This window comes from Alexandromys fortis, unplaced genomic scaffold (genome assembly GCF_014885135.2).
Source record: "Alexandromys fortis isolate MF-2015 unplaced genomic scaffold, M_Fortis_MF-2015_v1.1 scaffold_6, whole genome shotgun sequence".
In the NCBI taxonomy this organism is placed as follows: domain Eukaryota; kingdom Metazoa; phylum Chordata; class Mammalia; order Rodentia; family Cricetidae; genus Alexandromys; species Alexandromys fortis.
Window position 1 is genome coordinate 8516562 of NW_026067902.1, and position 24297 is coordinate 8540858.

The following is a 24297-nucleotide window of genomic DNA, read 5'->3' on the forward strand; positions in this document are numbered from 1 at the left end:
TATATAGTTTATTTGTGTAACAGACCTGGCTGTCCTGGAACTAGCTCTTGTAGACCAGGCTGACCTCAAACTCACAGAGATCTACCAGCCTCTCCTTCCCCCTAGTGCTGGGATTAAAGGTGTGTGCCACCAATGCCTGGCAAAATCACATTCTTTATCTCTCTAAAACACCTTCACATGAATTGTGTTACAGAATTAAATTACTTGAAAAATAAAGTTGCCTCATCCTACAACATATGCACAGAAACAAGGAAATAAAAAAGATGACTCAGTCATATTGCAATGTGGCTAAACTTGCTAATAGGCATGGGGTTCACTGACACTTTGTAACCTTCATTCTTAACCACTTGGCACTGTAATCATAGTATCCCAGTATAATACCACAGATTAAAATAGTTCCAACTTCAATTTCTAATTACCCCCACCACACCAAAGTTTATACCAATTAAAACTAAAGCTGAAGACTCAACGACATAAAGAAACAGAAAGAGTTGGATTTCTTGCTTGGTAAAGAGTTAAGATAGTTTACCTTATGTAATGCCAAAGAATGACCATATCTTACAACCACACTGTTCACAGAATGGTTTAATGGAAGCCATTCCCTAGAAGTCAGGTCATACCTACAAAATAAACAGACCATATTTTCACCGAAACGACAAAACAGAACATCTTGTATTCTTCTATTTATGATACAATCCAGTTCAAAGATTTTCAATAAACAACCAGGAATATAGGGAGGTAGGCACATGCTATTCTCGCAAGCATACTTTATATCTGGGCCCACTGAGCATGTGATAACTCACAATGGGGAGGCCGACTACACAACCCTGGGATACAGACATCTACTTGGAGCTTCTGTAGCCTCCTGCCAACCTCTTCTATATAACAATCTAAGCCATGGGGTTTCTGCTATGAAGGGACTTAATAGCTCACAATAACTTCTACTCATTAATGACAAACTGAAGGCAAGTTCCAACAAAGGGATAATAACTAAAAGAAAATATCTGAGCAGGTATGGCTCAGTGAGTAAAAGTGCTTGCTGTACAAGCCTGGCCACCTGAATTCTATCACTGGGACCCACACAGTGGAAAAAGAGAACTAACATGTGTACGCATAAGCATGCACGCACACTGGGGAGACCTGGAGGGAGTGAAGGGAGAATTTGGGGTAGATATCAAGATTATATGTGTATGAAATTTTCAAAGAATAAATATTTTAATATCAGTATTTCTTTTGATTTAATCAATTGTTCAAGAAAGCTAAAATACAAAATACTTGTAGAGCTGGAGTGATGATGGCTCAGTGGGAAAAAATACCTGCTGAGCAATCATGAGAGTCTAACTTCAGATCCTTAGCACTCCTATAAAAGCCAGGTGTGGAGTCACCTCTCTGCAACTCCAATCGCAGTGGGGGAAGGGTGCGGGCAGGTCCCATGGGGCTGGCCAGTCAGTCTATCCAAAAGTATGAGTTCTAAGTTAAGTGACAGATCCTGTCTCAAACCAGAAAAGTGCCAAACAACAAACAGAGACACCTGATGTTGGCCTCTGGCCTCCATTCATATGCACATGCACAAGTGTACAGACTCATATAGTTGTGTGCCCCCAACAGAAATAAGTTATAGTCCTGCCTGCACCTCATGCTTATTCATATACTACTGAGTAATCACAATCAATTAAAACAGTCATTTAAAAAAAAAAAAAAAAAGAAAGAAAACCCACTGTGGTCGTTTGAGAATGGCCCCCATGGGTTCATATATTTGAGTACTTCGTCTCCAATTGGTAGAACTGTTTGGGAAGAATTAGAATGTATGGCCTTGTTGGAGGAGGTGTCACTCAGAGCGGGTTTTGAGGTTAAGACTTTCCCAGTGTGCTCTTTTTCTCTCCCTTCTTTTGGATCAAAATGTGAGCTCTCAGTTTTTCTTGCCACCATCGTTTTATTCTGCATCACAGACTCTAACCCTCTAAAAGCTCAATTAAGTGCTTTCTTTAACAAGTCATCTTGGTTATGGCATTTTAACCATAGCAAAAGAAAAGTAACTAAGACAATTCCCCTACTGCTATTATAAAATGCATGAAAAAATACAATCAGTACAATAAATAAGCTAAAATGTTTAAGGATGACGTGACACTCCATCACCCAGAAATAAATACTAACAGTAAGGAAATATTATTACAAACATCTTACTATACATTTACAGACAGAATACTGACAAAATACATATATACAAAGGGACAAAAGCTTAAATTTTAAAAAGTTTTAATGTTTATAAAATTGAAAAAAAATCAAAGCACAAAGAGAAACCAACGCCACTGTTTCTTTGTTACCTTAAGTAAATGTTTCTTACGTTTACCCATATAACCTAAGTTTAGGGAAAAAAAAAACTGGGAATGGAGAGATGATTTGGGGGCTAAGAGTGCTTGCTCCAGAGGAGCAAGGTTTGGTTCTCAGGTACTAAGCAGTTTATAACTGCCCGTAACTATAGCTCCAAAGGATATGACACCTTCTCTGGCTCCAACAGCAACTACACTCAGGTTTCATACACACAGTGACTATACACATAAATAAAAGTAAAAGAATATAAGACTAGATTTACTGTTGGGCACCTTGGCTGTGCCTGTAATCCCAGTAGCAGAAGGCTGAAGCAGGAAGAGTGCAGTGAGTTCTTGGCCCACACAGGCTACAAAGTGAATTGCAGGCCAGCTTGAAAAAATATTTTAAGACCCTGCTTCAAAAACTAAACAGGTCTGTGAGGCAGTAAAGTGCCAGAGTGTTAGTTGCCTAATACTGGGCACCACCACTGAAAAGAAAAACAAAAAACAAAAAACAAACCAAAAAAAAAAAAAAACAAGGGCTGACATGGTGGCAAATGCCTTTGATACTAGCACTCAGGAGGCAGAAGCAAATGTATCTCAGTGATTCTATATAATTCCAGGCCAGTCAGGGCAGTAGGGAGATCCTGTCTGTGTAGGGAGGAGGGGGACCAACCAACCAACCACCACTAACAAAACCCAATACAAGGGCTGGTAAGAAGGCTCAGTTGTGTAAAGGTACTTGCTGCCAAACATGAAAACCTGAATTCAATCCCTAGAACCCACATAGTGGAAAGAGAAACCCAACTCCCAAACACTGTCCTCTGCATGCCAGCACATAAAAGCAACAAAAATAGGAAAGAGGTTTATCAAAACATGCTAGTAAAAAGGAAACAAATGTCTACTGAAATTGATTAATAAATTTTATTAATAAATAGGTTGTATAGATAACAAAAACATCAAAAAACATTCGAGAAACATCTCAAAATAAATCTCTAAAATAATGCTAAGCTAAAGAAGCAATATGCAGAGCATCTTTAATATCAGCACTCAGGAGGCAGAGGCAGGTGCCAGCCTGGTCTACAGAGCATGCTCCAGGCCAGACAGGGCCACATAGTTAGACACTGTCTAAAACAAACAAAGGAAGCAATGCACTGAATATAATTTTTATAAAGACTAAACATAATGTCTGTTGATGAAGCTCTGTGTTAGAGAATATCACAAGATAGGCAAACAGATTCATAAAAGTATGAATTACTAGGACTACCACATTTTTACATCTATTTAAAGCAAGTGACACTAACATCAGGACCACGATTGTCTCTGAGCAGAACATAACGCCTTCCTCTGCACGTGGGAACTTTTATGTCCTGACATGGACAGAGGAGAATGAACTGGCATTTGTTAGCTTTTTTTCTCTGAACTTTTTCTTCTTAGTATATACCATCTGAAGCAAACTTATAATTAATTTAAATGGAAACATCTATTAAGTGTGACTAACACATAAATTGGTATTTAACTTGCATATTTTGGAATATTTATTTTAAAAGTAGATAAAAATTATTTCAATTTGTTCTGACAATTACTATTCACTGCTTTTATCAAACTAATTGCGACAATCACTCACTGAAGTTTCAGCAGTATATACTATGTAGTTTAGGCTCTATTAGCTCTCTGCTTTGAAGCTGAAACCTCTAGTACTCACATTCCCAACCCCATTTCTTCTCCTAGTTTTGCTCTACAACGTGCAGTGTCCATGTTCCTAACATTCACATCCCATTCTGAAACTTTAATCCCACAGATTCCGTACCGAGCCCATGTACAAGCTGAGCCTCGTCACAGTCCTCCTACTATGACTTCTTCAGCTTTTCCACTCTTTACTGGTTGGATTTCACTGTCAAGTGGTGTTTTGGTTTTGAGACCACCAGAACCCAGTGATTCTATGACAGCAAGATCTGAACATTCCAACACAACTGAAGCATAAGAAAATGACCTTACACAAACTTATGAAGATGATAGAGGCCCTTACAGAGGAAATGAAAAATTCTCTCAGAGAAATCAAGGAAAAGACAAACAAAAAAAATGAAAAACAAAATCAATAAATTCCTCCAAGAGCCCCCCTCCCAAAATAATCTAACATGTGGAGAAAACATTGGAATTGGAAAGGAAGAAGTCAAACTTTCACTATTTGCAGATATGATAGTATACACAAGTGAGCCCTGAGAGCTCCTGGTAAAATTCTACAGCCAATAAACACCTTCAGTAATGTGGCTGGATACAAGAATAGTCTTGTATTCTTCTTATATACAAATGATAAATGGGCTAAGAAAGAAATCAGGGAAACAACACCCTTTACAAAAGTCACAAGTAATATAAAATATCTGTGAGTAACTAACTGTAACCAAACAAGTGAAACACCTGTATGACAAAAACTTTAAGTCTTCGAAGAAAGAAATTAGAGAAGATATCAGAAGATGGAAAGATCTCCTATGCTCATGGACAGGTAGGATTAACATAGTAAAAATGGCAATCTTACCAAAAGCAATCTACAGATTCAATGCAATCCCCATCAAAATTCCAGAACAATTCACAGACCTCAAAAGAACAATACTCAACTTCATATGGAAAAATAAAAAAACCCAGTATAGATAAAAACAATTATGAACAATAAGGGAACTTTTGGAGGCACCATCATCCCTGGATTTCAAACAATAGTAATAAAAACCTTATGGTATTGGCATAAAAAAAGACAGGTGGATCAATGGAATAGAATTGAAAACCCTGATGTAAATCCACACACCTATGAACACCTGATTTTTTTTTACAAAGAAGTCAAAATTATACAACAGAAAAAGCATCTGCAACAAATGGTGCCAGTATAACTGGATGTCAACATGTAAAAGAACGCAAGTAGATCCATATCTATCACCTTGTACAACACTCAAGTCCAAGAGGACCAAGGATCTAAACATAAGTCCAATTAACTGAATCTAATAGAAGTGCAAATGGGAAGTACCTATGAACGCACTGGCACAGAAGACAACTTTATGAATAGAACACCAGTTTTATAAATACTGAGATCAACAATTAATAAATAGGACTTCATTAAAGTGAAAAGCTTTTGTAAAGCAAAAGACACTATCAAAAGGACAAAACAGCAGCCTAGAGAATGGGGAAAGATCTTCACCAACCCCACATCTGACAAAGGGCTGATCTCCAAAATATATAAAGAACTCAAGAAACTAGACATCAAAATACCAAATAATCCAATTTAAAAATGGAGTACAGATCTAAACAGAGAATTCTCAACAGAAGAATCTAACATGGTCAAGATACACTCAAGAATTGTTCAACATCCTTAGCCACCATGGAAATACAAATCAAAATAACTCTGAGATACCATCTTACACCTGCCGGAAGAGATAAGATCAAAACCACTGATGACAGCTTATGTTGGAGAGGATGTGGAGTAATTGAACACTACTCCACTGCTGGTGGGAATACAAACTTATACGGCCACTTTGGAAATTGATACAACAGTTTCTTGAAAAATTGTTAAGTTAATCTACCTCAAGATCCAGCTATACCAATATTCGGCATATACCCAAAAGATGCTCAACCATACCACAAGAGCACTTGCTCAGCTATGTTCATAGCAGCATTACTTGTAACAGTCAGAACCTGGAAACAACCTAGATGCCCTTCAACCAAAGAAAGGATAAAGAAAATGTGGTACATTTACACAATGGAATATTACTCATCTGTAAAAAAAAAAAATGAAATTTGCAGGCAAACAGATGGAACTTGATTAAAAAAAAATCATCCTGAGTGAGGTAACCCAGACCCAGAGAGACAAATTTGGTGTGTACTCACTCACAAATGGCTCTTAACTGTAAAGTAAAGGATTCCATGCTATAATCCACAACCCCAGAGACTAGGTAACAAAAAAGGCCCAAACAGGGATGCATGGATTTCCTAGGGAAAGGTAAAAAGAAGAGATCCCCTGCTGGATGGTGGTGACAACACCTTTAATCCCAGCAGGGAGTCTGACCTAGGCCCTCTACACGTGCGATAGTTGTGTAGCTTCGTCTATTTGTGGGACTCTTAGCAGTGGAATCGGCCTGACCCTAAAGCTTGAGCTGGCTTTGGAAACCTATTCCTCATTTTGGGTTGCCTTGCCCAGCTTTAATGCAAAGGGAGGAGCTTATTCCTACCTCAACTTGATATACAATGCTTTGTTGACACCTATGGGGGCCTGCCCCTTTCTGAACAGAAACAGCAGGAGTGGATGTGGGGAGGAGGCAGAAAAATGAATGGGAGGAGAGGGAGGAGGAGAAACTGTGGTTGGGATATAAAATAAATGAAAAAATTTAATAAAAAGGGAGGACATAAGATTATTTCAATCCATCAATTTAATAGACACAAAAAATGTCTTGAGATGTGAAATCTCAAGCTTTTGACCTCATATAGCATGCCATACATATCTGAATATACAGACAGGAGAAGCACATTGAAAAGCATTGTAACACTTTTGTAGAATTCTTACTGGATGGTATTTTTGAGAACTTTCTAGGTTTGAAACCACATGCCAACACCTTGAGAGGGCAGAAAGATAGAGGAAATACAGAAGTTTCCAAACATGTCCCACAACATGGAGGTTATTAATCTGTGACTTAATGTATTTTGTTCCTACTTTGTCAGCATGTCAGTGGACGGCCTGTCAGACACTTCAGTGCTGGCACGTCCCCAGCATCTGGGGAAGGTGAACTCCCAAAAGATACTTGGAAAACAGGCTACCTTTTTTCACAGCACAAATGAAGCAAATATAGGAACAGTATTAATGAAAGAGCATATAGAATTCTAAGGACCATAAATTGTCCTTGGATCTGGACAAGCACATATGTGGGGATCCCGGCAAGTGTCCCGGCTGGCAAGGAAAAAAACTCAGTTCAGCATGACTTAGCAGGGCTGGTTCACTTCTGGAATCTGACACTTGAGTGTTTTTTTTTTCATATTAAAACACAGTAAAACTCTGGGGGAAAGCTCCCTTGTGACATTTACCACAACAAAGTTTACAGTATGACTATATCAAACTCCCTTACAAGGTGTATATCTTCCACAGAGCACCTGTGACTTCCACAAGAATGGATTCTACTGACTGGGAAACAAAGCTCAGGATAAGGGTCTAGGGAGCAAGGGTTTGTAAGAAGCCTAACAGCAAACTTTTCTTGCAAAGTACATGAGACTTCTTTCATAAGGATGGGTTACATTGACTGAGAAAGAATGCACAGAAAGGAATCTGGGGGATCTGAGTGAGGGCTGGCTCGGTAGAATAGCAAAAGATCACCAGGGTATTAAAAAGCATCCACTCCAGCCTTCTGGATGATCAGGTGTTATTTTCTTCCATTGAAGAGAAAATCCCATGTGTTTAACAGTTCTGTTTTCTCTAAGTGCTAGCTATAAGCCTGTGCACCCTGTGTCCTTCTACACACATATGCACAGGAATGCAGGAATCAGAAACAGGTGTTTTCCACAGCTCAGCCATCTCCCTCACGAGTCTCCCCAGATGGCTGGCAATACAGTGACCATCTGTGGGGTCCAAGATCTGAAGTTAGGGAAGTGTCTCAGGAAGCCAGAAGGCTAAGGAAAATCTGAGCAGCCACAAAGAGATATGACATACTTTATTCACTCTGGGAAAAAGGCCACTTGCCTTTGTTCTCAAGGGCATATTTATACAAAATTCACACAAAAGTAGCATTTGGCCAGAAAGAGCTATGTAACAGATTCTATCACTGTTCACTCTGAATTGCCAATATTCAGTGTCAGCCATCTTTAGCTGACTCATGGTTCCTCGGATGTCTTTGGCCCATTCAGATATCCATATTGACACCATGGGATCTATACCTTAAATGCCTTTCATTCCCCTCACCACCAGACTAGGGGGCATATACTCCACCCTCCTACAATGTCCGGGCAACCCCTAACAGAATGTTACCACTACCAAATCCAAGCAAAGGTTCTTCAGAGAATGATGTACCACAGCCAGCAGAAAGTACCAAACCACCTAGGGCTTCCCACACAATGATGTGTCCTTTATCCTAAAAGTTCAAGAACTTCATCAAATTAGGTCTACTCACTGAGAAAATGCTGCAAACTTTCCTGAAGCACTTGTGCTATTTCACCCACTTATTATTTGTGGTTCTTTCCCTCGTGGACAGTAATTTTGTGTGTGACACCTCCAGTCTTTCTTGTATTTTTGCCTTTCTCTAACTTTCCAACCATTTTCTCTGAGTTAACTGGAATCATCTCAATCCATCAAACATTCAATTTCTAGATTTTGCTCAATATGATTTATCCCGGCTTCTTTAGATCTAAAAAACCTCCTGCTTCATCTCAAAGATTTTCAGTTTTATGCAGAATTTAAATCTAAGTTATCTATAGAAGAAGCAGTGGAAAGGTGTCCATGCAGCTTCATGTGGGGGGCTGGTGTTACTCACTTCTGTGTCCTCCTCACTTCTCGGAAGTCGGATAAAATGCAGGGACCTGGATGAAGGATGTGCACATGTCCTGTACTCAGGTTTAAGTGTCCTTTTGGTAGTCCACTGTGACACCACTGCAACAGAAGCTGGGGCTTCAAGGGAGTCAGCCACATGCTCCATTTCTCTACTTTTCACCTGGTCCTTTCTAGCAACTACCTCTACAACTGGAATAGCTTTAAACACATCCAATCAGCTTGTTATTAGTTACTTCTACAACTGGAATAGCTTTAAACATATCCAATCAGCTTGTTATTAGTTACTTCTACAACTGGAATAGCTTTAAATATATCCAATCAGCTTGTTATTAGTTACTTTAAACATATCCAATCAGCTTGTTATTAGTTACTTCTACAACTGGAATAGCTTTAAATATATCCAATCAGCTTGTTATTAGTTACTTTAAACATATCCAATCAGCTTGTTATTAGTTACTTCTACAACTGGAATAGCTTTAGACATATCCAGTCAGCTTGTTATTAGTTACTTTAAACATATCCAATCAGCTTGTTATTAGTTACTTCTACAACTGGACTAGCTTTAGACATATCCAGTCAGCTTGTTATTAGTTACTTTAAACATATCCAATCAGCTTGTTATTAGTTACTTTTCTCACCAGTGTCAGCCTGACACAAACCACAATCACCTGGGGAAAAGAAACTTCATTTGAGGAATGGGCACATCTGTGAGGCATTTCTTGATGGCTAATAGATCTAGGAGGGCCCAGCCTACCATGGGCAGTAAGTACATCACTGGGCAGGTGGGTGTGGGCTATATAATGCAAGAAAGCTAACTAGCTGGGCATGAGCCAGTGGGAGGACCAGCAAGCTAGTGAGCAAGCTGGTAACATTTTCCATGGTTCCTGCCACTGCTCCTGCTCAAGTTCCTGACTTGATTTCCCTTAGTGATGGACAGTTACTCAGAAGTGTAAGATAAAATAAACCTTTTCCTCCCCAAGCTGGTTTTGCTAAGTGTTTGATCACAGCAACAGAAAGCAAACTGGAACAAAAATAAAATAAAAAACAAGACTGCCTTTTTTTGCCTAGAGAAAGAGGAAATTCAATTATAAAGTTTCAATGGTAATCTTTTTATTTTATTATTATTTTTTGAGACAAATCTCACCATGCATAGACAAAGTTGGCCTTGCACTCACAGAGATCCACCTGCTTCTGCCCCACGAGTATTGAGATATTGGCATTAAGGTGTGCAGCACCATGTACAGCTCAACTGGAATATTTCTTTCCTTCTTTTGGTAGGGAGAGGTTGAGACAGGGTTTCTTTTTGTAGTTCTGGCTGTTCTGAAATTAGTTCTGTAGTCCAGGCTGGCCTCAAACTCACAGCAATCTGCCTGCCTCTGCTGGTATTAAAGGTCATCACGACCAACTGGCTCAACTGGAATCTTAATGCAGGAGGCCAGGACCATTTACTTTGTAAGAGGATCACTAGGTGACATAAACCGGAAACTATTTTTATTGTGTTTTATATTCTTGAGACAGGGTCACACTCTGTTGTAAGGATGGTCTGGAACTCAGCTAATTTAAACTGTGACAGCTCTCCTGCATTAGTCTCTCAATTGCTAGGCTTACATGCGTGAGCTAGCACTCCCAGATTAGGAACTGTATTTTAATACATCTTCAAACTGTGGGTTAGTAGGGTTGTGGAGGAAAGAATATAAAGGTAACTCCTGAAATACACTTGATAAGAATGAGTGTAAATGACTATAAAATTTAAAACTGAAATTCAATATACAACTTTGCTTTTTGATTTTGAGACAGGATTTCATGTAGCCCAGGCTGGTCTCCAACTTGTTATATAGCCACAGATGACCTTAAACTCCTGATCCTCCTTCTTTAACTCCAGAGTGTTGAGATGACAGCATATGCCACATGTCCCATTTTTGAGGTGCTGGGATGAACCCAGGGCTTCCTGCATGCTGGACAGGCACTCTACCAGCAGAGCTACCGTTTGAGACAGGGTCTTCTTGTCCAAAATACTACTTTAAAAAATAACCTCTATATTCACTGAAATTCCATGAAAACTAGTAAAGCAAGAATTGTGACTATACCAATATTTGTATGAAATATACAAAGCCCTAAAACTCATGTTTTGATTGAGTTCACATAGAAAAGATGCTCTAATATTTAAAAAAAAAAAGGCTTACAGACCAAATGTACCATTAATATATACATCTAGAATACATGTGAAGTAAATGAAGAATTCACCTGCTCCCCTCATGGCTATAAGTACTCACCTGAGCACCTGCTATGAACTACATCCTGAGCTGACAGAGTGAATCAAGCCCCAACAATGAGCATGTGCAATAAGGGCACACATACACATAATTTAAGATAAGTGGCAGTGCTTGAAAGGAATTTAGAACTATGAAAAACAACCACAGGGAGAACCTGTCTGAACCAGACGGTCAGGAAAGATCTCTTGGTGAGACAATTAGATTGACCTATAAGAGTGAGAAGAAACCAGCCTTCAGGCACAGCAACAGAAAATTAGACAGAAGGAACAGTGGTGCAAAAGCCCTGGAGTCAGGATGCACACGGTGCTTCATGGGCAAAGAAAGAAGACTGTTAGGGCAGCACGAAGGCAAGAGAGAAACAAATAGAATGGGGGATGGCAAACAGTGGTTAAATGGTGATACAGGGCCATTATATTCAACTAGATGGTATTAATGGGAGGCTTTTTCTATGTGTGTAGTTTTTGTATTTGTTTTTGTTTTTTGCTATATAGAGCAGGCTAACTCCTAACTCACTATCCTCCTGACTAAACTTCCAAAATTCTGGGAGTATAGGCATGCACAACCTGTAAGTCCCTTGAGGTTCTTGAGTGGCCAGGCCCTGCTCCTGAGGACTTCCAACAGCCAGTCTCCACCCTGGCAATAATGGCTAGGCACAGCCCCTACAGATGCAGGCAGCCAAACTCCATCCTACAGAGTAAAAAGTCCAAACTTAGGACTTGAAGACCTGAGCTTGAAATCCTAACAATCCCTGGGCTTGCCCCAAGATCAGGACTTCAAGTCCCACAAATCCCCACCCTAGAAAGCTCCATCCCCCCCCCTCCTAAGAAATGCTATATAAACCCTGTTTTCTGCTCAGTTCTCTGTAACTTCTCTCCTAAGCAGAGGCAGCCACGCTCCTAGGTTTTTCTCTACCAATAAATCTATTGTGTGAGGTTTGTTGTGTAGTGTGACTTTGTGGTATTCCTTGGGCTCCTAGCTGCCAGGATACCTTTCCCTACAGATTTGTAACACCTGCATTGGAGAAATTCCCCTCTCCAGAGCAGAGCTATAATAATGTATTGGGGAAACCTTCCCCCTCTGAACTATAACACAATGGGAAGACTTTTCCCTCAGAGCCAACGCACAGCCAAGTCTGGCTAACAATGGCTTTTAAGAATATAGTAAGAGTCTTGACCCAGATGCAGAGGAAGCAAGATGTGACCGCCTTGCCAAAAAAGGTACTGAGTCACGTGGCTAACATAGACAAGAATAATTGGCTAATATAAGTTATGAGTTAACAAGAAGCGCTTGCTGATCTTTCAGAGGACCTGGATTCAGTTCCCAACACCCACATGACAGGCTCATAGCTCTCTGGAACTCCAGTTTCAGAGGATCCAACATCCTCTTCTGGCATTGCTTGCATGTGGTATACACACACACACACACACACACACACACACACACACACACACACGAGACCCACATAAATAAATAAATCTTTTTAAAAAAAAAATAAAAGGGAATGAGGAGCTGAAGACATGGCTCAGTTAGCCAGTGCTTGTCACACAAGTTTGGGTTGTGCTTGTAACACTGTGGAGGCATAGACAGGAAAAGTCCCCAGGTTTTGCTGAGTATGCACTAGATTTAGTTAGAAATCCTGTCTCAAAAAACAAAGTGGGGAGCAATTAAGAACGACAATCAACAATAACTTCTGGCTTCCACACGGGAACACACATACACACACAAGGACGGAAAATGATGGCAAGGCAAGCATAAAACCACACAAACGACACACATGGCTCTTACAAACATCTAGTGTTAACCACAGAAAGAAAAATCATTTTTGCAAGTTTAATTTTTCCTTTTCTATTCATGGAAGCAGCGCTAGGGGTGAGAGTAGTCAGCTTTTTATTTGTACATTTGTTTATTTTTGAGATAGGATCTCTGTATGTACCTATAGCAGCCAGAAATCACAATCTTCCTGCCTCTGCACCTTAGGTTCTGGAACTGATGACAAGCACACACCACCACATTCAGCTCTAGATTTAGGGTAGATTTTAAAGATAGTGCCAATAAGACCTGATGATATACCATAACAGTCAGATACTTGAGTACCCACGATACTCCTCACCTCTGCTTCATGGTATAATGCCCTCCCTTGAGTATAAGCAGAATCACTGACTCACTTCTAAGCAGTGGAAAGCAAAGATGATAGGGTGTCATTTCTGTGATGCACACTGTTAGCAAGATTCAGTCAAGTCTCTTCTTGTGGCTTTATCACATAAACATAGGCATGGATGAGAACCAGTGACAACTGGGCATAGAAAGACTTGAGGAGATAAAAGCAACCTCTGTGAACTAAAGGCAGCACCCAGCATGAACTGGAGAATCTTGAGGGTTAAGAGTGCCTGCTGTAATCTTAACAGGACCAAGTTTGGTTCCCAGCACCTATGTTGCAACTGTTGGTAACTCTGCCCAGGTGGATCCAACACCCTCTACTGGCCTCTTGAAGGCAACTGCACACACACACACAGCATTCACTTGCAGAAACACATACACATAAAATAAATCCTAAAAGAAATACATGGCAGGAAGATTTAGGAAAAGCTTGTTTTATTCTAAAATACGTGCATGGATTTACCAAGGAGAGTATATATAGGAAACAGGAAATAGGTTTGCAAATTCTTTTGCATGGAGAATATAAAACAAAGGTAGTACAAGTTTCCTCTAATTGTCACACTTTGGGAGGGTGAGGTTTCATATTTTGGGTATAAGGCTGATAAGATGAAGTGAGAAAAGGAACTCTATGTGTTAGTCTTCATCTTACATTCTCCACTTTACAGATAAGAGACAATCCCAAAGACTTGCCCAAGTAGAGAAACACTCCCATTAAAACAAGAAAACCTGTCACAGACATACATGCAGGCAGACACCCTCACACATAAATATAAAAACAAGTCTTTACAATAGCAAGAACAAGAAGAGATGTGGCTGAGCTGAGGTGCACAGTTCAGAGATGAGTTTCCATGCTGCAGCAGTGAACCCCTCAAAATTTCAGTTTTAAAAAATGACTCCCCAAAAAGTACACTGCAAAACCTGGGAAAGAAACATAATAGAAAGACTTAAAAGGCTGAAGAGGCAGGGTCTGGATTAAGTGCAATAATGGGAAGGCGGGGATTTTCTTGAAGACAAGGAGATTTACAGATATCAACCATACTTGGAAACCTGAAGAAAACTAAGAGTCCAGAGTTCACTAAAGTATTTCTTAATTTTCAAAGAGCTGGCAAAGGAAAGGATAGTACAAAGGGAAGTCTTTATGTGACAGTGACCCTGATGGTAGCAAACTAAAGGAGAAAAGAGATGCTGTTGACAAACTAAGAAGCTTTGCCCTAGGTCTTGATCTTCAACCAATACCTGGAGTCACAGAGAGCAATGGAGAATTGGTGCTTCTCATGAAATGGAAGGATTTCAAAGATGTTGTAGAATATTACTTTAAGATGTGTTTCATTTGTTTATGCTGTGGAATGTTTGCTTAATGATGCAAAGATGTATTGCATTCCTTTATGTTGCATGTGTTTAACCCTGTGAAGCTGTGTTACTCTATCTGTCTAAAACACCTGATTAGTCTAATAAAGAGTTGAACAGCCAATAGTTGGGCAGAGAAAAGACAGGCAGGACTGCCAGGCAGAGAGAATAAATAGAAGGGGAAAAGGGAGGAAGGAGCAAGGAAAGAAGGGGCCAGCCATCCAGTCACCCAGCCAGACACAGAATAAAAAGGGAAGAAAAGATATACAGAAATAGAGAAAGGTAAAAGCCCAGAAGCAAATGGTAGTCAGGATAATTTTAAAAAGCTGGCTAAAAACAAGCCAAGCCAAGGCTGGGCATTCATAAGAATAAGCCTCCATGTTGTGTGATTTATTTCAGAGCTAGCTGGTAGGATCCCAAAGAACAAAGAGTCAAAAGAGTAAAGAGTTAAAAAAAAAAACACAAAGAAGCTGATTTGGTACTGGCAAAATGAAGTGTCCTCAAGTTGTAATTGTTTTTCTTTAACCTTCATTTTTATGTTATGTATACGTCTATGTACTACACATCCTTGCAGTGCCTGCAGAGGCCACAAGAGGGTGTCAGATGCTCTAGAACTGAAGTCCCAAGTGGCTGTTACCAGGATTAAGTGCTCTTAATAGCTCAGCCATCTTTCCATCCCCTCCACTTAATACTTTTTATTATTATTATTATTATTATTATTATTATTATTATTATTACATTTATTTATTTGGGGCAAGAGTGTATATTTGCCAAGGCACCAAGTTGAATGTGCCTTGACAACTTTCATGAGTCTGTTCTTTCTTCCATCCATGTGGGTCTTGGGTCATCAGGCCTGTGGGTCAAGTACCTTAACCTGGCCTCCAATATTCTCTATGTTCTCTAATTTTTTGTTGATATTTTCTATCCTTTCACTTGATTTTTATATGTGCAGCTGCTGCCTTTAAAGTCCTTGTCAGATAATTCTAAAGTATGCCACACAAGTGCTATGGCACATGAGTTCTCACACACAAAATTAATATGTAAATGTAAAAAAATATATAGTGATATTCATTTGTATTTTAAAAAATAAAGCTTGCCTGAAGATCAGAACACAAAACAGCCACACTAGTCGGCCAGGCAGTGGTGGCACACACCTTTAATCCCAGAAGCCACACTACTAAGCCATAGAGGCTGGGCGGCGGTGGTGCGCACCTTTAATCCAGCCCTAGAGAGGAATGTAAAATGGGAGAGGAACTCACTCTCTTTAAGTCTCAAGATTTCGTAGAGGTTAAGAGCCTTCTAGAGGCTTTGCTGCTTTGCTTTTCTGATCTTCAGATTGAACCCCAATATCTGTCTCTGGGTTTTATTACTCGTGCTACAAAAAGATCTTTTAAATTTTTTCTATATGATTTAAAAGATTCCTGTTTCAATATTCCTTTTCCAAGGCAGTATATGTGTCTCCTTTCACATTTGTCTTCAATTCTGAAATTATTTTTAGAATTAACTTTGATCATTCATTTCTGAGTTTGTCTAGTAGACTGTTCTTTCATGATGCACATCACTTTCTTATCATTGAACTTGTTTAGGGAATATTAAAGCTTTCCATCAATTTTATAAGGTTTTATTTCACTGTCCTAAATTACTTTGTGTGTTTTAATGACTATATCTGGGGTGATTCCAAAACTATGTGTGATAGTTTGACTGAGAATGGCTCCAATAGGATCATATATTTGAACATTTGGCCCTTAATTGATGGAAATGTTCTGGGAAGGATTAGGAGGTATGTATGGCCTTATCGGATAATGTCACTGCGAGTGAACTTTGAGGTTTCAAAAGCCTATGCAAGGCCCCGTCTCTGCCTTCCTCCCCGCCCTGCTCCACACACACACCATGCTTGCTTGTGGATGAGGTGTTAAGTTCTCAGCTACTGCTACAGTGCTGTGACTGCCTGCTGCTATGCTCCCTGCCATGATGGTCCCAGAGTAAGCTCTCTGAAACTGTAAGCAAGCCCTTAATTAAATGCTTTCTTCTGCCTTAGTCATGGTGTTCAGAGCAATAGAACAGCAACAAAGACACTATACCACACTGCCATAGTCCTACTCATTTTAAGGTGATTGCTAGTGCTTTATAATCACTAATAGAAAATGCATAGAAAATTTTCCAGACTATAAAATACAGCATTTATAAATTAAGTATTTATAAATCTCTTCTTGAAATCTAACACTCCAAAGCTAACTCTAATGTGATAATGTATAATCTACCTTCAAATAAGCACAGACTTCAAACCCTGGAAATTATTAGACAAAGGCAGTTTATGAAATCATCTGACATATGAAAATTATTAAAATATTGAGTAACTTCTATTTATATAACCCACTATATATCTAAAGCAAAATATCAGAGACAGTATCTTAAAAGATAAATTGTTATCATGACAATGAATTCTTTGGAACTCTCAGTTTTAAATCATCAACTGTGGTGGTTTAAATGAAAATGGCACCAGAAGCTCCTAAGGAGTGGCACTAGTGGGAGGTGTGGCCTTGTTGGAGTAGGTGTGGCCTTGCTGGAGGAAGTGTGAGATTGGAGACAGGCTCTGAGGTATCAGATGCTCAAGTCATGCCAATTGGGGCATTTTCTTCCTGCTGCCTACGGATTCAGAACTCATAGCTAGCACCTTGTCTGCCTGCAGTCAGTCAAACTTCCCCCCATGACGATAACAGACTAGACTTTTGAAACTGTAAGCCAGCCCCAATTTAAAGTGTTTTTGGTTTTTTTTAATGTTCTCCTTTTTAAGAATTGCCATGGTCATGGTGTCTCCTCGCTGCAACAGAAACCCTAAGGCATCAACATATACATATACATGTACAAATATGCAGAGTTTAAGCAGAGATTTTTTTCTCAGTAACTACTTAAGATTTCTTGTCTTTTTAATTATTTTTATGCCATAGTTTTTTAAAGTGTAAACCTAAATTTCTTACAAAAGTATTTAAACCATTTACAGAGCTGGTGAGAGAGCAGAGCATTACAAGCCTGACAGCCTGCACTAAATACCCCAAACTCATGTAAAGATGAAGGAGAAAAACAGCTCCACAAAGCTGTCTTTTGGTCACCACTTACACACCATGGCACACACACTTTCACCACCCCCCCCCATCATATATACACACAGTAATAACATATAAAAAAATTTAAATTATAAAGCCACTTACGCTAAAACCATGCTATAATCTGAGTGATTGAACATATATCCGCCAACAACCCACATTATATTCCCATTGACCACAGCTTTATGAGAGGCTCTGGGGAGCTTTATATCAGAATATTCCTCTCGAATCCAGAAAGACTGGTTAGCTGGCACAGGAACTGAACACCCAGGACCTAATTAAAACAAACAACAAAACAAATAGTTTCACAAAATGCAGCATGAAAGTTTATAATTTTCCAAATTCTAATCTAAATGCAAAGACTATTCAAAGAATAGAGGTTCCTTTAGCATTTAAGCATCCAACATCTTTAACTCGTGGGGTTTTAAAATTTTTACATGTATGGGTGTTTTGCTTACATGTATGCCTATGTACCACTTGCCTTACTGATGCCCACTGAGGCAAGAAAAAGGCATTGGATCCCTGGGAACTGGAGTTACAGATGTTGTGAGCTGCTATGTGGGTGCTGGGAATCAAACCTAGGTCCTCTCGAAGAGCAGCCAGTGTTCTTAACCAATAAGCTTTAGCAATAAGCTTTAACCAATAACCTTTAGCACCTAACTGGTATTCTTAATTTCTTCAAGATACTGAACAAAATCAATCACTCCCTAACAAAATTTAGTATCATACAGTTCCTGATGACTTGGCAATATATTCAGATTAAATTTTCAGTAAAAATCTTGCTTAAGAAGCTCTTAGGGGAAAGGGCCGACCAAGGGGTTATCAATTCAAGTGGAAAAGACTTTATGATTAAAATATAATGACAGATCTAAATCTATCTTCTGGTAAACTCAAGAGCTGAACAGATGGAAGAGAATAGCTCTCACCTATCTCTCAGCTTCATTCTCTGCCCTTCTAACATGAGACCATGGTCCCTAATTTTCATGAATGAGTTACAAACGACATGTCAAACCTTTCCACAATTCTAAGGATATCAATTAACAACCACACAGGTGTAAAATTTAAAGAATCTGGGTAAAGGAGGTGAATGCTTGAATGCCATCTGATACATGATTAACATAAAACATACAGCTGCTAAAATAAACTACCTTAAGGTTCCCTAAATTACAACCTTCTGAGACCAAAAGGACAGCTCCTACCCTGCCAGTGGGGGGAGCAGGAGCACCCTCTGACATCACTTGCATTACAGACGCCTCGGTGAGGAAAGCCACAGTTGTCTGTACAATGAGGAATGTCACACGACTCCCCTTTCCAGTTCTCAGAGCATTCACATTCGACAGTATTGCTGCTGTTGCTGCTCTTGCATTCTCCTCGGCCTGAGCAATTATTCGGACACATGTCAAAACTACAGAGAGGAGAAAACCAAGTCAATAAAAGCAACACTTCAATTGTAATCAGAACCTCCTCCTACACAGCTGAAGGGTCTGACTGTCTTCAGTTCAGTCACAAGTATAACCACAGGACTTACCATTGAGCCCATGTGTGCTCACTGAGCTCTGTGTAGCTAGAGCCCAAGGTTCAAGTAATGAAATCACATCAACTCTATTGGATTCACATATGAAGAAGGTAAGAATAAATAACTCAAAAAGTTACAGTAATTACAAAACAAAAGAGATTTGTGCAAGATCACCCAGACTTGGCTCTAGGTTGGGAACCAGGATCCTATTCTTCCTGGTAGCTCATTACTAATGAGTTCTACGAAAGTGCCAAGTTCATGTTGGGAAATGGCGGAAAGAAAGGAATCCAATGAACTGCCAATATGTTCATGGTACACAGTTAGTTCTCTGTAAAGACTCTGAGAATTAGTAGGATTTAAGATTACTGCCCAGTGATAGAGTTAAAGATTTTTAGTAACTTTATTAACTCATGTCAGACAGAGAAGAACAGTAAACTTCATGATGAGTTTAACTGTGTCTCATAACATGACTTAAGATAACAGTATTGATAACTTTGAGATGACATAGTTTAGACTTTTTAAAGGACTGAATTAGTGGTCTATTATAACAGTTTAAGAATAAAGACTTCTACTACTGATTATTGCTGAGACACTACCAGTCTTTGTGAAATGCACAAAGCAAACGGCTGACACTTTATTCCAGCAGCAAGAACAATGCCCCTCTCTTCCAGGAGATGCTCAGAGACAAGATCTAGAAACTGTGGTCCCAACCTCTGGGGCTGACATTTCTTTAACCTTTTAGCTCCCATGTCCTCAATTATACAATGACAAAAACTGAATATTTAAAAAAAATATTAGTTAACAAAGTCCATATTAATTTTTAGCAAGATACCTGACTTGCTGTAAGCCAACACACTAGCATTATTAAAATAGTCTTTTGAATATTATCAAAAATATTAAATCTAAAAATCTTACTTGTAAGTGATATTAAATCCAGTCAGATTATAAGCAGCATCGCTGAAAAAATGAAGCAGTGCATAACCTGAAGTGACAGTGACTTCTGGGGCCGTCTCATTGCCATCTCTTTCAGGAACAATGAGGCCACTGAAATGCAAACACAGACCAAATTACAGCAATTTCAACAGAATTCATCTCTACAAATTTCAGTCTAAGTCTAGTCAGTCGTGGATCTGCTGAGAAGCAACCCTGAGTCTGCTGGGCTTCCTCTAGTCTGTTGTCGCCACTACTGTTTGTTTGATCCTGCTGTTCCTGTTGTTCTCACAGAGTCTGAATGTACTCTAGTTGGCCTCAAACTCACAGACCCCACACACACCTTCCCTCCTGAGTGCTGGGATTACAAGCATGCACTACCAATGCCCAGTTTCTAAAACAATTTGAAACCAATGACTTTGGGTTTTTTGTTGTCGTTATAAAACTTTTTATGATACTTTCAAGCAAGACCCTACAATCACATAAATAACAAAATATGAACTGATAATTACCAAATATGTACTGTTGAAAGAGAAAATATTTTATATGTTTATTTAGTAATATATATCATATTACATATGATACACTTACTATCATACATACTACTTACTATATACGTAAATAAATACTAGATACATAGTAATATATATCACTTTTTTATTTATATTTTTATATAAACAATTTATAAAAGTTTTATGTCTCAGTAAGTATATTTTATAAATGGTTTATATAAAAATATAAATAGAAAAGTGAACTGAATCTATAATCCTTATACTATTAGCTTTCAGATGCATATTCTTTGCTCAACTGGTAACATATATTTTATGTCCCACTTTACAAACAATACACAAGAAGCATTTCTGTCTCTGAAGGCTCTAAAAAGCTCTCCCTGGGATCTTAGTAAGAGCCCAGTAAATAATATTCAAAGTATTTGGTGGGTGCCAGTAAATTCACGTGAAGTAAAGAATTATTGAATCAGAAAATACCATTTTTAAGATATTTGGCCCATAAAACCATACCAACTTGTTTTCTAAAAGCTATATGTTAACTTGAAGGCTGGGAAGGTAGCACATGCCTTTAACTCCTGTACTCAGGAGGCAGCTACAGAGATCTCTGTGAGTTTGAGACTAGCATGGTTCCACAGTGAGTTCCAAGCAAATATGTATGATAACTTGAAATCTCAATACAGAATGAAAGTATCCACACCCATCTCACATCACCAACAGCAAGGAAGATGTTGGTATTGCTAGTTTCATAAATGATATACTTCCAAGGTTAATTATTTTCACGTTTACTTGCTCCTACCTTTTTTGCCCCAGTATCAATTCACTACAATCACTGCCACCAATCAATCAACACCAAATGCCATGTAATATGCTCCACATATACAATTCTACCCAATGAATAAACAACTTATCCCCTATTACCCTCTCCCTTTCACTCACTCAACCCTTAGTACCCTCACTTTTCTGAAGGTTACACCAGGTAAATTCCTATTTCAGGGCTATGGCCATCTTAAAATCTCACTGACTGGCCTAGAAATTCTCTTTGTAAAAGAGATACTTTCTCATATTCACAGAAAAAACAATGAATCTTACTACAGCACTATTTATATGACAACAGGTTAAAAGAATCACCTAACTTGTCATTCATAGGAGCTGATTAAATGAGTCAATACAAACCTAGGTCTACAGGACTAACAAGAGGCTTGTGAAGACAATATACAGGTAGAGCAGGGAGGCACACAGCAGACAACAGGCCTAGTGTACCTGCATATTCATGTGAACTTAGGCGAATGCACATAAAGATGACTGGAAGACTACATAAACAGGGACTGAACACGAGAAGAGGATGGGGCTTTTCATTTAATTTGTGTGTGAACACGTGTGTATGCATGTTGTCTGTGCCTGTTGGGGGATTACATCTGAGTATGCATGTAGAAGCCAGAAGTCACTATCAGGTATCTTCAATCACTCCCCACTTTTTTCTTTTAGAGACAGAGTTTTGCTTTGTGGTGCTGGCTGGCCTGGAACTCACAAGGCAAACCAGGATGGCCGGAATTCTCAAAGAGTCACCTGCCCTGCCTCTTGAGCGCTGGAATTACAGGCATGTGCCACCAGATGGCTCACCTCATTTTTTGAGGAAGGATCTTACTGAGCTCACTGATTGGCTAGACTGGCTGGTCAGCCAGCCCCTGGAATTCTCTTGTTTCTGCCTCCTCAACACTGCAATCAACATGCTCACAAACCACACCTGGTTTTTATGTGAGATCTAAATTCAGATCTTCATGTTCCTGTGATAAGCAATTTAACAACTGAGCCACCTCTCCAGTCCTTACTAAAATTTTAGTCTGAAGATAAGATTCTGACTGTACACAAGGGCACACTTTCTACTGTGCATCAGTTAATAAACACTAAGTGCTTGGGCTGGAGAGAAGGCTCATTGGTTAGGAGCACTTGCAGAGCACCTGGGTTCTGTTCCTAGCATCATCTGACTGTAACTCCAATTCTAGAGAATTTGCCTTCTTCTTGGCCTCTGCAGGAACAAAGCAATAATGTGGTGCACATACATGTATACATGCAAACAAAACATTGGTAAAATAAAAATCCAATTTTTTAAAATCTACTAAATATTTAACACACTTGAGGCATTGTTCTAGGTACCAGAAATACAACAATGAACAAGACAATGTCTTTGTCCTCATGCAATTCAGAGAAACAAGTCTATTACAGAGTACCATACAAGGGTGTATATACACACAATACCATTCAGAGGTAACTCAGTGCAAGCATCAACATAGGAAAAGGACAGAAAGTGCTGCTTTGGAAAGAGAGAGGAGGACTGGAAAGAGGTGAAGTGACTTTTGATCAACATTTAGGTGAAACTATTAGCCATATTGGTGGTTTAAATAAGAAATGTCACCCACAGTGTCAGGCATTTAACACTTAGTCCCTGGTTTGGTGGCGCTGTTGGAAACAGTTAGGAGGTAAGGCCCATCAAGTGGGGCAGGCTTTGGCGTAAAAAGCCTCACGTATTCCAGCTAGCACTCTGCTCTGTGCTTATGATAAAGCCCGTAAGCTCCAGTTGCCATACTTGCTGCTTACTGCCTCCCTGCCAGGAAGGACTTTTCCTCTGGAGCTATAAGCCTGAATAAACTCTTTCTTCTGTAAATCACAGCAAGAGAAAGCAAACCAATACAATCTCTCATTGTGTTTTCACTGGTTTCATGAATAGAAGATGAATATCCTTTATTTAAAAGTGTTAGAACAGACATGTTGCAAATTTCAGAGTTTTCATATTTGGGAGTACGTATATACACAGAATAAAATACCTTTGGGATATTTCTAAGTCTAAACAAAAAACTTATATATCGTATTCCTCATACATATAGTCTAAAAGTAATTTTATACAGTATCTTTAATAATTTTAAGAAATAATGTTTCATAGTGCGACATCTTCCATTTGTGGCATCATGTAAACACACAAAAAGCTATGGATTTAGGGGCATTTCAGATTTTTGGATTGAGGATATTCTATTTGTAGTAAACTCCCTCAAAACAATGAAGGGCTGTGCATTTATAAGGTTGGGCAGTCAGCACTCTTAACCACTGAGCCATCTCTCCAGCTCCATTTTTTTTTCTTTTTTTTTTTTTTTTTTTTTTTGAGACAGGGAGTCTCAAGTCTGAAGTTCATCAATTCAGGAACTACTTGTTCACCTCCTCCCTCCAAGTGCTGAGGACACTGGCAGGTACTACCAGGCTCAGGAGTCTTCATGCTTTGCCAACTGAGCCATCTCTCTAGCCCTGGAACCAGTTTTGAAAAATCACAGTACTAAAGGTATTTTCCTCATAAACCAGAAACTCAGCATAGCTGTCCCAAGCTAACACGGGATCTCGACTGCATCTGAAGCATAAGCCGACCTCACCAACTGTACTGTGTACATTTTCTAGTGCATCAGCCAGGCTTATCACTATGACCAAAGACCTGAGAAAAACAGTCTAAGGGCCAACAGGCTTGGACGCACATGCCTACAATCCTAGCACTCGGGAGGTAGATTCAAGGTAATCACTGGCTGCATTGAGTTTAAGTACAGCTGAGGTTACATGAAATCCTGCCTCGAAAAATAAGCAATAACAAAACTTAAGAG

General features: G+C 39.2%; 1 protein-coding gene across 1 annotated transcript in view; it reads right to left on the reverse strand.

Moving 5' to 3' along the window:
- Atrn (attractin) overlaps window positions 1-24297 on the reverse strand; it is a 137898-nt gene that overhangs the window by 88486 nt on the left and 25115 nt on the right. Inside the window, exons 4-7 of the mRNA XM_050132193.1 lie at window positions 20136-20264; window positions 18904-19109; window positions 17810-17978; window positions 505-620 (exon numbers count right to left, since the gene is read on the reverse strand). Coding sequence (XP_049988150.1) covers window positions 505-620; window positions 17810-17978; window positions 18904-19109; window positions 20136-20264 — 620 coding nt within the window. The remainder of the gene's footprint in view (window positions 1-504; window positions 621-17809; window positions 17979-18903; window positions 19110-20135; window positions 20265-24297) is intronic.